The sequence below is a fragment of the Hibiscus syriacus genome, unplaced genomic scaffold, assembly GCF_006381635.1.
Source record: "Hibiscus syriacus cultivar Baekdansim isolate YM2019G1 unplaced genomic scaffold, ASM638163v2 tig00116954_pilon, whole genome shotgun sequence".
In the NCBI taxonomy this organism is placed as follows: Eukaryota; Viridiplantae; Streptophyta; class Magnoliopsida; order Malvales; family Malvaceae; genus Hibiscus; species Hibiscus syriacus.
In genome coordinates this window covers 1,395,503-1,408,830 of record NW_024063483.1, presented here as the reverse complement: position 1 = coordinate 1,408,830, position 13,328 = coordinate 1,395,503, and the positions used below count along the sequence as shown (strand labels likewise).

The 13,328-nt window shown below is 32.4% G+C and overlaps 2 protein-coding genes across 2 annotated transcripts; one reads left to right on the top strand and one right to left on the bottom strand.

Moving 5' to 3' along the window:
* On the top strand, positions 1 to 1,635 carry LOC120189394 (cytochrome P450 94C1-like). The gene has a single exon (XM_039192682.1). It carries the CDS (start codon positions 54 to 56, stop codon positions 1,572 to 1,574), a length of 1,521 nt encoding a protein of 506 aa, XP_039048613.1. The 5' UTR covers positions 1 to 53; the 3' UTR covers positions 1,575 to 1,635.
* Positions 1,636 to 9,569: 7,934 nt separating this feature from the next.
* Positions 9,570 to 12,168, bottom strand: LOC120189395 (alcohol-forming fatty acyl-CoA reductase-like). Its single transcript, XM_039192684.1, has 10 exons — positions 12,020 to 12,168; positions 11,846 to 11,949; positions 11,555 to 11,757; positions 11,178 to 11,278; positions 10,844 to 11,036; positions 10,594 to 10,755; positions 10,411 to 10,492; positions 10,063 to 10,332; positions 9,858 to 9,985; positions 9,570 to 9,766 (listed from the first exon to the last, which is right to left on the bottom strand). Exons 1-10 carry the CDS (start codon positions 12,096 to 12,098, stop codon positions 9,613 to 9,615), a joined length of 1,476 nt encoding a protein of 491 aa, XP_039048615.1. The 5' UTR covers positions 12,099 to 12,168; the 3' UTR covers positions 9,570 to 9,612.
* Positions 12,169 to 13,328: the final 1,160 nt, after the last annotated feature.

The following is a 13,328-nucleotide window of genomic DNA, read 5'->3' as shown; positions in this document are numbered from 1 at the left end:
TATATAAACCCACCATTTCCCTTTGGTTTCTTGAGCTTTTTGTGTTGAAATCTATGGATTCAGATTCTTCTTCCTTGAGATTTTGCTCCATTTCCAGTGTTTTCTTCTTCATGTTCTTCTCTTTCACTCTCTTGTTTTCTTTGTTTTCTTTGTTGATATTCGTTCTAAGGTTGAAGCTATGGTGTAAATGCGAAATCTGCCAAGCTTTTCTCAATTCCAGTTGGACCAAAGATTTCGATAATCTCTGTGATTGGTACACTCACCTTCTTAAGAAATCTCCTACCGGATCGATCCGTATCCATGTCCTAGGCAACATCATCACAGCCGACCCCGAAAACGTGGAACACATCCTCAAAACCCGATTCGAAAACTACCCGAAAGGGAAACCTTTCTCGGCTCTTCTCGGTGATCTACTCGGTCAAGGTATTTTCAACGTCGATGGCGATTCATGGAAGTTCCAAAGGAAAATGGCTAGCCTCGAGCTCGGGAGTGTGTCTATAAGAATGCACGCTTTCAACATAGTCGAATCGGAGATTCGATCCAGGCTTATCCCGCTTTTATCGTCGGTCTCTGGTAAACAACGAGTGTTAGATTTACAAGACATGTTTAGAAGGTTTTCGTTCGATAGTATCTGCAAGTTTTCCTTCGGGTTCGATCCTGGTTGCCTCGAGTTGTCGTTGCCGGTCTCGAAATTCGCCGACGCTTTCGATTTAGCATCGAAACTGTCGGCTCAAAGAGGGGTAGTGCCTTCGTCTTTGATATGGAAAGCCAAGAGGGTGTTGAATTTGGGGTCTGAAAAGAAGCTTAAACAAGCTATAAAAATGGTGGATGAATTCGCTCAACGTATGATCAACCAACGCCGCGAAATGGGATTTTCGGACAAGCACGATCTTCTGTCGAGATTCATGGGAACAATCGATGACGAAAAGTATCTTAGAGACATTGTCGTGAGCTTCCTCTTAGCTGGTCGTGACACGGTTGCCTCGGGGTTGACCAGTTTCTTCTGGTTGTTATCTCAGCATCCCAAAGTCGAGTCATCCATTCGAGAAGAGCTCGAAAGTGTCATGTCAGGGTCATCGTCGTCGAGCGACGACCGACAATTCGTAACGTTCGATCAAATGCGGGAAATGCATTATTTGCACGCAGCGGTATGTGAAAGCTTGCGGCTGTTTCCACCGGTCCAATTAGATTCGAAGTTCTCTCAGGACGACGACGTTTTGCCGGATTATACCTTTGTGACGAAAGGCACTAGAGTGACCTACCATCCATATGCAATGGGTCGGTTGGAACGGATTTGGGGCTCCGATTGCCTTGAATTCAACCCGGAGAGATGGTTGAAAAATGGTAGATATGTCCCTGAAAATCCGTACAAATACCCGGTTTTCCAAGCTGGGTTAAGGGTTTGTTTAGGTAAGGAAATGGCACTAGTGGAGATGAAATGTGTAGTTCTAGCCATAATCAGCCGGTTCAACATTCGGGTTGCCGATCCGAATCAAAAGCCGGTGTTTACCCCGGCTCTCACCGCCACCGTAAGAGGCGGCTTACCCATTTTAGTCCATGAAAGGAGAGCATAATTTTATACATGTACACAATTGTTGGAATAGTTTATTCCAAAGGTGTAGATGTTTGATTCTAGTTGACTCGTTAAATTTAAAACTCGGCCCGGTTCACTAATTTTATAGGTTTAGAATCCAAAATCCTTTTTCATTCGTGGAATATAAAAGTGATATGTTTCTTGCATATTTCGATAAATGTATTTAAACCCGACATTTATACAAATATTTCAATTTAAAATATTACGACAACAAATTGAATTAAAATTCCATCTACTAATATTAACAAATTCATAAAAAATAATAAATAATTACGTAACAAAGAGTAACGTGGGAAACCTTTCATGATTTAAGGCACTTTCTTTACTTTTTTTCAGAATATTTTATACTGATGTATTCCAAATTTGATTTTTCCAAAGTCATAGTGGCTGTATTCTTTTTTGGCACAGTTTTCTTTATTCCCCCCCCCGAAATAGTTAGTACCTTGATTTATTATTGTATGCCAAAACCAGGTCACAAGTGACAACTTCTTCTTTTTTAATAATTTAATATTGTCACAATTTTGTGTAATTATGTTCTGTCCTTTAATCGATAAGTAATTTTAATAATTAATAATGTCTAACTAAATTAATTTAGAATTATTAAAAAAAACTCTTAATCGATGCCAAAGGGAAAAAGGTTAAATTCAAATAAATTAATGTACGCAAAAAGTCATGATTATATTTTTTACGAAATCATTATTATTTAAATAATCACGAGGCATATGGGAATATGAAAATCATAGAACGGCGTGCATGGTAGCAGGGAATTTAGATTCTTGGAGTTGGCTGGTAGGATTCATGCATGTGAATATATATATATAATTGATACTGTTATTTTTAACTGGACTAAAATATTTAAAAGATACTATTTGATATTATATATATTTAAATACATGTTTTAAATAAAACATAAAGATGGTAAAATCATTTAAAAATATATAAACTCTATCTTTAGTCATTAAATTTCAGATTTTGCATGTATTTTAATATTGAATTTTTAAAAAAATTAGTGTAACTATTGAATTTTATTTTATGGTCTAATTAAAATATTAGATCATTAAATTCAAATGATACAATGGCATGACAATGTTGGTATATTTGTTAAAGTTAAAATATTTTTCTATATCATCTTCTTATTCATCAAAACTAAAAAAGAAATTATCTATTTTTCGTCGTCATCGAAAACCGTTATTCTTTAGCATCTTTTATGACTACCCTAAATACTGATGAATTCATTTTATTATCTTCTACTACTTTATCATTTTATATATTCTCAAAATCACTTTAAATTTTACAAAAGTATAAATACACAAATAAATTATTTTTTGGATTTAGGTCCTTTCTTGTATTGGAGAAGTCTAGGGTGTACAAAAATTTGAGCAGTGAGAAGCATTTTTCCGAGAAAATGAATATTACACATTGAGATTCGTCTCACTAGACATCTGTCAAAGGAGATCGATTATTTAAAACGTTGAATTTTATATTGATTTTTGTGTGAGTTTCAAAAAAAAACTTTATATCAATCGTATCATAAATAAGTATTGATAATGAGTGGTGTGGCAAAAAAAAATGATTATCGATTGAGTTAACATATTTTGAAGAAAAAAACATGAGAAAATTGATCACATCGTTAAGTTGTTAATGATTTGATAGTCTTAAACCAAAATTTAATATTTATAATGAAACATAGTATAATTTATTATTAAAATTGATATAAAATATAAAGTTTAATGATTATTACTGTAACTAAAAAAGATAAAGTGAATCTCATCTGATAATCTTTGGAACGCATTAGTTTACACGTCTCGTGTATTACTTAATTTCGATAATATGGTTGGAGCAACTACCTTCAGTATTGATTAATCTATATCTTTAACTATTAATAAATCCTCAGATTCTTATGGTAAAAACACATGCAACGTTGCATCGGCAAGGCATTAATTAAAAACTTTAATATTTAATAAACGTTTTCTTACCCTAAAACTATAAAATATGCACTGCCTACAAAAACAACAGGCGCAGAAAGTGTTTGTTTCTTTTGTTATTTTTATTACATGCATCAGCAGTGATGAAGCAAAACTACTTATGATTCTAATTAAGGTGATTGTCGGTTTAGTATTATCTTTTGTCTTTCTCTTCGGCGGTATCTGTTGCTTTTCATTTTTACCTTACGTGGATTCCCATTATGCAAACCATCATATCTATTTATGTTACTTTTTTGTCTTGTTAATTAATTAAATTATTTAAAAGGCAAATATTTAAATTTTATATATTTTAAATGTTTAATGTATTTATTTAAGTACTAGACATTTTATTTCGTTGAAGGATTGCTCTATTTGGCAATTTCGGACTAAGGTTAATCATAGTTAGGTTTGGAAACAAAAACTAATAAAACTTAGATATGATTTAGTTCTTGTTGGTAATTTGCAGGAGAAGTATAAAGCAGACAACTTTGAAAGTTGTTTGGACCCAAACATAATAGGGTGTTTTGGTTTAAAGTTATTTGGGGAGGACTGACCATCCTTCGACGCTCATTTATTTCTTGGTTGGTGGTGTTGAATAGACTACGAACAAAGAACAGGATGATGCGATGGGACTGTCAAGTGGATCCTCGATGTTTGTTATGTGGTGATACTTTAGAGACACATGATCACTTATTCGTTGAGTGCGGTTATACTTGTCAAGTTTAGCAGTTGGTCTTGCGGGCATGTGGGTCTTTACAATTGCTAGTTGGATTTGATTAATTGGTTGCAAGAAATTGACAAGGAAAAGTCGTTGCATGCTACTATTGTCCGAATAGCTTGGTCTGCTTTTAATTGTTACATTTGGCAAGAAATGAATAGTAGACAAAATGGAAAGGGGATTCATCAGGTTGTTGTTATTTTTTCTAAATCAAAGAAGATACTCGTATAAGGTTGGTTGGAAATAAAAAGATTTCTAGTCTTAGTTCTGTATTAACTACTGAACGGGGCTTTTAGTGAGAGCTCTTTTTGGTGTTGATTTGTATGATGATTTTTTAATATAGTTATTTGTTGATTGTGTTGTTTATTTGACTTTAAGTTTTTTTTGGATGAATAAACAAGATATATATATATATATATAGACATTTTATTTTGCTTTTTTTTTTATATTATTTGTTATGTTTGTTTACAAAAATATTTTTTTCGATCTGGGTTTTATATCAATTAGTTCATCACAATTTTTTTTTATCTAAATACAAATTAAATTAATTTTTGAGAATTGAGCTTTTAATTTTATTTTCAAACAGTTATATTTTCGAAATGTGAGTGATTATGCATGTTCTATATTTTCAATTTCTAAAAATATAATTAATTCTCTAAAAAGAATAAGAATAAAGGGATTTATATATAGATTAAATTTGATTCTGATAATGAACAAGATAGTGACTTGAACATAGGCTGAAGAGATACCAAGGTGATAAAGAGTGCATTTTTGGTTTGAAAAGCATGAAACTTCACATGTTTCCACTAATGTAGAACGCAACAAGTCGGACGCAAATATAATAATAGAAGATTTTAATAAAAGAAGTAAACATGGTTTGATTTTTTTGAATCTCTTTCATAATAAAACTATTAAAATGTAAAACTACATTTTGCAATTTAATTAAATAAGTCAGATTGGACCGACTCTTCTACTTACTAGCTACTTACTTTTTTTTTTGATAAATTAAATTCTTTTATTACCCAAAAAAGCAGAGTTTGCTACAAAATCAAATAAATGTGATCAGATCCTATCCGGTCCAAAAAAAATAATCAAAAACCAATCCAATAAAATGATTATCGAAAAAAACCGAAACCGATAAAAATCGAACTAAACCGATAGTCGGCGTGCCCCCGCCTTAACTGAAGACTTCTTCTGTGATAGCTCAGGATGAATAAGCCGTGCCCACGCCTTAACTGAATACTTCTTCTGTGATAGCTCAGGATGAATAAGCTGTGCCCATGCCTTATGCGAGAACCACCTCTTCTGGTATTGCCCATGAATTACAAAGAGTAAAATTAAGACTTTCTAGTCTGTTGATATTTTTTCCTCTTAATTGTATACCTATGATATCCTTAATAATATTAAGAAGATCTTGAGAAGGGATTTACCTTTCCAAACACCACTTGCCCATGTTACCATATCATCCTAAGACGATGTAGTTCTTCTCAACCCATTAAGAAGCATTATCGAATCCCATAAAGAAACAACCAATGGGCATTGGGAGAATAAATGATCTCTTGTTTCCATTGCAGTGCTGCAGAAAACACAATTACCTTCAGTAATGATTCCATTCTTTGAAGTCTGTCTCTTGTAGGAATTCTGTCCAAGTGTGCCATCCAAGCTATCAAGCTATGTTTTGGAATGTGTAGAGGGAACCAAATAAATCCGTGCCATGAAACTTTTTCCCTTTTCTTCTGAATCTCTCCCAGATGTCTCTAATCTGTGTAACACCAGAAGAAATTAAAGGATGAGCTTCAGTCCGTAATTTTAATAATCTGTTAAAGCACCATCTTGCATTAGGTCGAATTTGCATGTTCCAAAAGCTTGTCTCCTTCAAAACATATTCTTTTGGCCAAGCAACCCATAATGAGCCTTCACCGAGAGAATTTTCCTAATGAGGTGCAAAAGACAAGAATTGTTCCAGGATTTAGTATTCTTTGATCCTAGCCCTCCTTCTAACTTTGATCGACAAACTTTCTCCCAACTTATACTAGCTACTTACTATTGGTTTCTAAATTATTGACAATTTTCCGAAATTTGTCAAATATGGCACAATTTACATATTTTCCACACGATTTTTTCCCACAGTTACCAACCCTTTTTTCTTTTCTATTTTTAGAAAAGAAAAGGGTAAATTACGGTACACGTCACTCAATTTTTAGTAAAGACTACAAATGTGTTACAATATTTCAAAGAGTTACAACCATGTCAGTCATTGCCTGTGTAATTTTTACTTCGGGTTTCCAGGTATACCTTTCCTGTATGTGAAAATATACTGAACTCGAGTCTTGATCTTTATGGTGATACTCATGCAGCCTATCACCTAAACTGCACCCAGTTTATTCGATCAATAAGTTGTTTATGCGGATGGAGACACATTTTTTTAGAAAAGAAAGGGTAAATTACGGTACACGTCACTCAATTTTTAGTAAAGACTACAAAAGTGTTACAATATTTCAAAGAGTTACAACCATGTCAGTCATTGCCTGTGTAATTTTTACTTCGGGTTTCCAGGTATACCTTTCCTGTATGTGAAAATATACTGAACTCGAGTCTTGATCTTTATGGTGATACTCATGCAGCCTATCACCTAAACTGCACCCAGTTTATTCGATCAATAAGTTGTTTATGCGGATGGAGACACATTTTATGTTTATGCTGTCAAAATTTATGTGTCATTTTTCTAATTTCCTAATACACAAATTTGTTGGGTTTTTAAAAAACATTCTTCTCGGTGTTAATATCATCAAATCTGCAAATGGTTTTTAAGATTCCATACAAACTTATACCTTTGAATGCCCAAATCTTTCACGGTTCCAGTGATCCCCTCGTCCGAAGCTCTTTCTACTCTCAGTTCATTCAATATCTGTTCAATAATTTTCTTATTGACATTAACATCTAAGCCTGAGACACCATTAAGTGTTCCCCATTGCTGTAAGCATTGTCAAGTATGACTCCTGTCCTTTACCCTGACACACATAAGCTGCAAAACCAACCTTGTATCATTAATTACTCTACCAAAAACATTAATTTCATTCATTAATTACATAAATCTGTTCACCGATTTTATAAAACAAACTTCATATTTTTATGCCCATATTTCTCATTTTGTCTTCTACGTCCAATGATCATTCCGGCCCAAAAGACAACTTATAATCCAATATTTGCCCCGGACATTTTAACTATTCTCAGTTGTTAGAGATTATGATCTGAATTTCATTTCGTTTAGTTTGAAAAATTGGTACACGAACCAATTGATTTTAGTGATTAAGAGATGGTTGCTATCCTTAGATGTCTCGGGTTCGAGCACAACGTATGCATGTGTATTTGATTATTCATGGTCAAATCATTGACAATTTTTCGAACATATACTACATTGCAATCACTTCATACTAATAAAAAAATATAACACAATTCATTTAATAAAGAAATACAATTGAGAAAGAAATTTAAGGTATAAAATATAAGATTCTAATTAACAATAATTTATTAATCTTTTTAATTAAATTATATAAAAGGATTTATTAAATCATTTTAAAAAGTTTGAAATTAACTATTGCCGATTACCTAACACACTCAACCAAGTCACGGATGGTTGTTTGAAAATGTTGGTGATGATGGTCGGTCGCGTGATGAGTGTAGGCATAAGCCACTTGAACTTTCCCACCAGCATTTATCCCATCGCCTACGTACATACATGTGTTTGGCCATAAAATCTACAGCATATTTCATGTTTACACATAAAACTACTTCCAATATTTAAAAAATGGGGTCAATAATTTCTAAGAATATATCATTAAAAGTTTTTAATTAACATCTTTTTTCTCTTTTAAATTGTGATTTCATTATCCATTAGAAGTAAAGTTCCCCGTTTCTCCTCCCTAATGTAATTGTTCAAACACAAACAAAAAAAGAATGGCTTGACGTAGCATGATTAATGGAAGAAAAAAATTAAGAGTTAAATTATGGATGGTCACGAGTCAAGTTAGGTTTTTGAACTATTTGAACACGACATGAATATAATATTCTTTCATCAGTCATTCAAATTGAGTTTAAATTTTTTTTACATATCCAATTTAAAGGGTAAAACTTATACTTGACTCAACACAAATATATGTATATATAATTCTCATTTTTATTAGGTAAAATAGAGATATGATTGGAAAAATATATAAAGGGAAGAGTATTATAATAATTATCTCCAATCATATAAATATCAATTATTCTAATCTATTCATGTAACATTTATACAATTTAATTCCTATAAATATTAATTATATTATTATTTATGAGTAAGATTAGGAATTTTCACCCTAAACTCGACATAATCCAACCTTATTCTTAAAAAATAAACTCGATCCAACTTGAATTTGATTTCTTTTATAAAAAAAACTTAATCTTATAGGATCGATTAGAACCTATCAGGTACAGATCTAATACTCACTCTAAATTAAATTATAAAAGGATTAAATATTAAAATAATAACAAAGTAAAAGAGACCAAAATACCATTTAAACGTTTAAAAAAAATTACTTTAGTTTTACCATTGAATGTCCAAATCTTTCATGGCTTGAGTAATTTCCTCGTCCGAAGCTACTTGAAATCTCAGTTCATTGAATTATTGTTGAATAATTTTATTGTCAAACATTAATAACTAAGCCTGACACACAATTTAGTGCCTCACCCATGCTGTAAGGATTTTCATGTGTAGGTCCTGTCCTTTCCCTGACATATAAGCTGCAAAACCAACCATACAACATTAATTACATGAACAAAAATATTAAATTTAATCCTCAATTACATAAAAATGGATACAGGTCGGAGGGAAATGGATTTAGCAGTAAAAGGGTTGCAACGAACAAGACTTCACTCATGTTTACAGCTCTTCTTCACTCAGAAGGTACTATTGAAGCTTGACAATATTACCCTACTACATGGTGGTGTAAAAGTCCAATAATTCGAATTAGGTTAGATTTAAACCTTAATTAAATATTAGATTCTGAACTTGATTTATATTTTAAACGTTTTTTTTAATGTGTGAACCCATTTTCGAACACAATATCTTTAGATCTTCTATATTTTACATGTATATTATTCGTAAACATAATATATATTTGAAACACATTGTGAAATGAATACACCTGGGCAATATATATTCTTCAAACCTTTGTTGACAGCTATATATAATTTCATGCTGTCATGAGCAACAATGAAACTTAAAATCAAACCATTAATTCATATTAAGGAAATACAACGCTATGTATAATTAAATATTGATTCGGCTCTCGTATTTTTCATTTGAAAATGTATTTTACTATGCCGGGAATATGAATGTTCATAAAGTACTCGTTCCAGTCAATGCATTTGGGGTCGAAGTAGAACATATCGTTCTCCTCCAGGCTCGATCTCGCCGCCATTCGTAACTTCTCGGTGTTTATATCATCGAATCTGCAGTTGGTTTTCTCGGTTTTTAAGATTCGATAATGTAATTAAATTTATAGATTCGATGTAAAAAAATTCGAAGAATATATATACGTACATCGCATCGAAAAACAAGTATGGTCTGTAAATGTCTACCATTCGCGTCACGAAGTTGACCTTCCTACTGAGATCTCCGTACAAACCTTGAAAGAAATGGCAAAATGCTGTGTTTGCCAATTCCAATCCCTGCGAAACACGCACAAGAGAAGATGATGACGACGATAGTATCTGTTGTGTTTGTAATTGCGATAAATATTGCAGACCTTCAAAGGAAGCAAGTATCGAAGAGCCATGTATCGGTGGAAGCTGGCCATGCTATCCATGACTCGAATCTTGCCGACAATAACAGGCTTTCCGTCTTTGTTGATCCATGGTTTCTTGGAGAAGTAACGGAAGCCTAACTCTTGGAGATCGCCGTATTTGACTGGGTTTCTCATTGATGAACCCACTTGATAGATAGTCTCCGATGGTTGGTTCGATGCATGAGCTATCATGGCTACAATCATGGCATTCACCACCATATCGGCTGGTATCTGATTTATCAAATATTAATCCTTAAAATATAATTATATGAAACAATTAAGTTAATTCTAGAATTGTTTTGAACTCACTAGGTCAACAACCGAGTCCAAATCACCGAGGAAGAATGTCAACTTTCCCTTAGCATAACCGATTGCAAGACTATCAATCGTTCTGTTTATAATCGGGAAAAAGTTTACTGTCTAGAGTTTAGGACGATAATTATTGAGAGTATTTTAAGAGAAAATAAAATAAAATTAAGGGTATTAGGTTACCTAACACCCTCAGCCCAACCACGGAATGGCTCTTTGAAAGTGCTGGTGATGATGGTGGGTCGTATGATGACGATAGGCAAAGTCCCCTTCACCTCTCCGACCAGCATTTCTCCCATTGCCTTGGTAAATACGTATGTGTTCGGCCATCCATACAATCTTGCCCTGAATTAAGTATTCATAGAAAGAAAAATCTTCAATATATGAGTCTGAATTTAATCATTCGAATTATATTACCGACATAAACTTATACCTTTGAATGCCCAAATCTTTCATGGCTCGAGTAATCTCCTTGTCCGAAGCTCCTTGAACTCTCAGTTCATTCAATTTCTGTTCAATAATTTTCTTCTCCACATTAATATCTAAGCCTGAGACACCATTAAGTGTCTCTCCCATGCTGTAAGGATTTTCAAGCATCAGTCCTGTCCTTTCCCCTGACACATAAGCTGCAAAACATCTTTTATTATTGACCTAAAACATTAAATTCAATCTTTAATTATTTAAAAATGTGCACCGATTATATAAAATAAATTTCATATTTCTTGGAAAACAGAAAGAAAAAAGTAATTGTGTTTACGAAGACGAACCAGTGGATACATGGACCAAAACTTTGAGTTTGATACATTTCTTGGCAAAGTCTGCAACAAATTTAGCTCCAAACGTGTTGAGGACAAGTGACACGTCATATCTACAGGCAGAAAAAACATCATAATTTTTTAATTACTATTAGTTAAAAATTTATGTCATCAAGTTATAGCAAAGGTTAACGAACTATGTTCAAATGATAGTTTTAGTCACTGAATAGTTGCGCATCATTTCTTTTAACACTTTAATGATTGTAACGTCCCAATGATCATAGTATAATAATTCAATATATTTAATGATAAATTTGTAAGTTTTAGAACCAACAAATCTTTTAAATAAAGTTAAGTAACTTTTAGTTTATTTCTCCGTTATATTTTACCTTTCATCAAAGTTGGTTGTTGCAGCTAGATTAACTACAACATCAACTTCATTGAAGATCTCTTGCACCAAAGTAGAATCTTTAATACCCAAATCTTCGTGGGAGATGTCTCCGGGGACTAGGGTTATTTTTTCCGATATAAACGAACCGAAGTTTTTCCCGCATTTTTCTTTCAGAACTCTGAACAGATCCTTCCCTATGATCTGTAAAAACAACGACCTATATTACTCGGATTTGAATGACGAATTTCAAATGCGAAAATATGTACACCAAGTTTTTTTTTATATGTACCTCATTGTGCAAACGGTGTACAGCAGATTTATGATCCGCGGCTCGTAAAAGAAGGTATAGCTTCTTCGCATTGGGTTGAACTCTTAGTATTTTCTCCACAAAAACTGCAAGCAAAATTCATTACAAAACATGCATGTATGTCTTGGAAAATTCAGTTAAAGTCGGTGTCCTTACTCTTTGCTAAAAACCCAGCAGCACCGGTGACTAAAATGGACTTGTTGTCGAGAAACTGAAGAGCACTCCCTAATTCCATTGCGAACGATAGCTGAAAATAAAAGCTAGAATAACAGGAGCTTTAACTTTTTGTAACTGAAGACACGGTTGCTGTAAGATTTAGAGGAAATCTAATGGGGTTTGTGGTTCTTATATAGTGGCCGAAGCCAAGGATCAGAAGAAGGATGCAGTGGGAGATGAATGATGGGGCGTGGGGAAAGTGGAGTACACGTTAGTGGTTGGGAGTATGCTTGGGCTTCGTTATTTAATACCTCAAAATATCCCTGCTGTTACAACTTTTAAATCCAATCTTACATAAATGCTATTATGGAAATGATTTCCAATCCCAAATTTACTTGACTATTAATTCCCTTAATATTAATGTTTTTCTTCAGATTTTTAAAATTTAAGATATAATACTTAAAATAATATTATATCGAGAATATGGTGGAATAATGTTATTTTTACTATAATAATAATAATAACAGAGCCGTCCTAGACATTTTCGGGGGCCCGAGCGAAAACTAAAAAATATGCCTTTATAAAATGAAAATATATTTCATTATTTTGAACAATTAATTCAATATTACATAAACAAATCATAGTAAAATAATTAAATTTTATGAAAATATATTTTTATTATTTTATTAAGAAAACACCTTAAATACAACTAAAAGAGAATAAATATAAAAAATTGAATACATTTATGATACATTGCTTGATTTTGAATAATCAATAAAAAAAGAATTGTATGTTATTCTATTGTTAGATTGAGAATGAAGAACTCTAAAAATTAAAGAATATTTAATAAATTGAAGAGTAAGATTTGAAAAAAAATTTTGATTAAATTTAATTCAAAATTAAATGAATAAATAAGAGAAATTGAAAAGAGGGTAAAAAACTAAACATTTTATGAATTTATAAAAAGTAGGGGCCCTATTTATAAATCTAAAAAATTGGTTAAATTTAATTCAAAATTGGATGAATTAATAAGAGAAATGAAAAAAGGAATAAAAAATTAAAATTTCATGGAATTATAAAAATTAGGGCTTAATTTTAAATATAAAAATTAGAGGCCCTAATTAAGAATAAAAAATTGGGGCGGCCGGCCCTGAATAATAATAACAACAACAATTTGTTCTTTGGTTTTAGGGTTTTGGATGAGGAGGTGACCTACTAAAAAACCAGATTACAAGAAAAGTTGAAGAGTTGCCAATTAAGACCTAACAATTTTCAACCCTAAACAAGACGGTATAAAAATATGATACAA

Coding starts and splice junctions, on each gene's coding strand:
- LOC120189395 (XM_039192684.1), bottom strand. CDS start 12,098: ATGGAATTAGGGAGTGCTCTTCAGTTTCTCGACAACAAGTCCATTTTA. Junction 11,279..11,554: donor ACAACCAACTTTGATGAAAG/GTAAAATATAAC, acceptor TTCTGCCTGTAG/ATATGACGTGTCACTTGTCC. Junction 10,756..10,843: donor AAAGATTTGGGCATTCAAAG/GTATAAGTTTAT, acceptor TACTTAATTCAG/GGCAAGATTGTATGGATGGC.
- LOC120189394 (XM_039192682.1), top strand. CDS start 54: ATGGATTCAGATTCTTCTTCCTTGAGATTTTGCTCCATTTCCAGTGTT.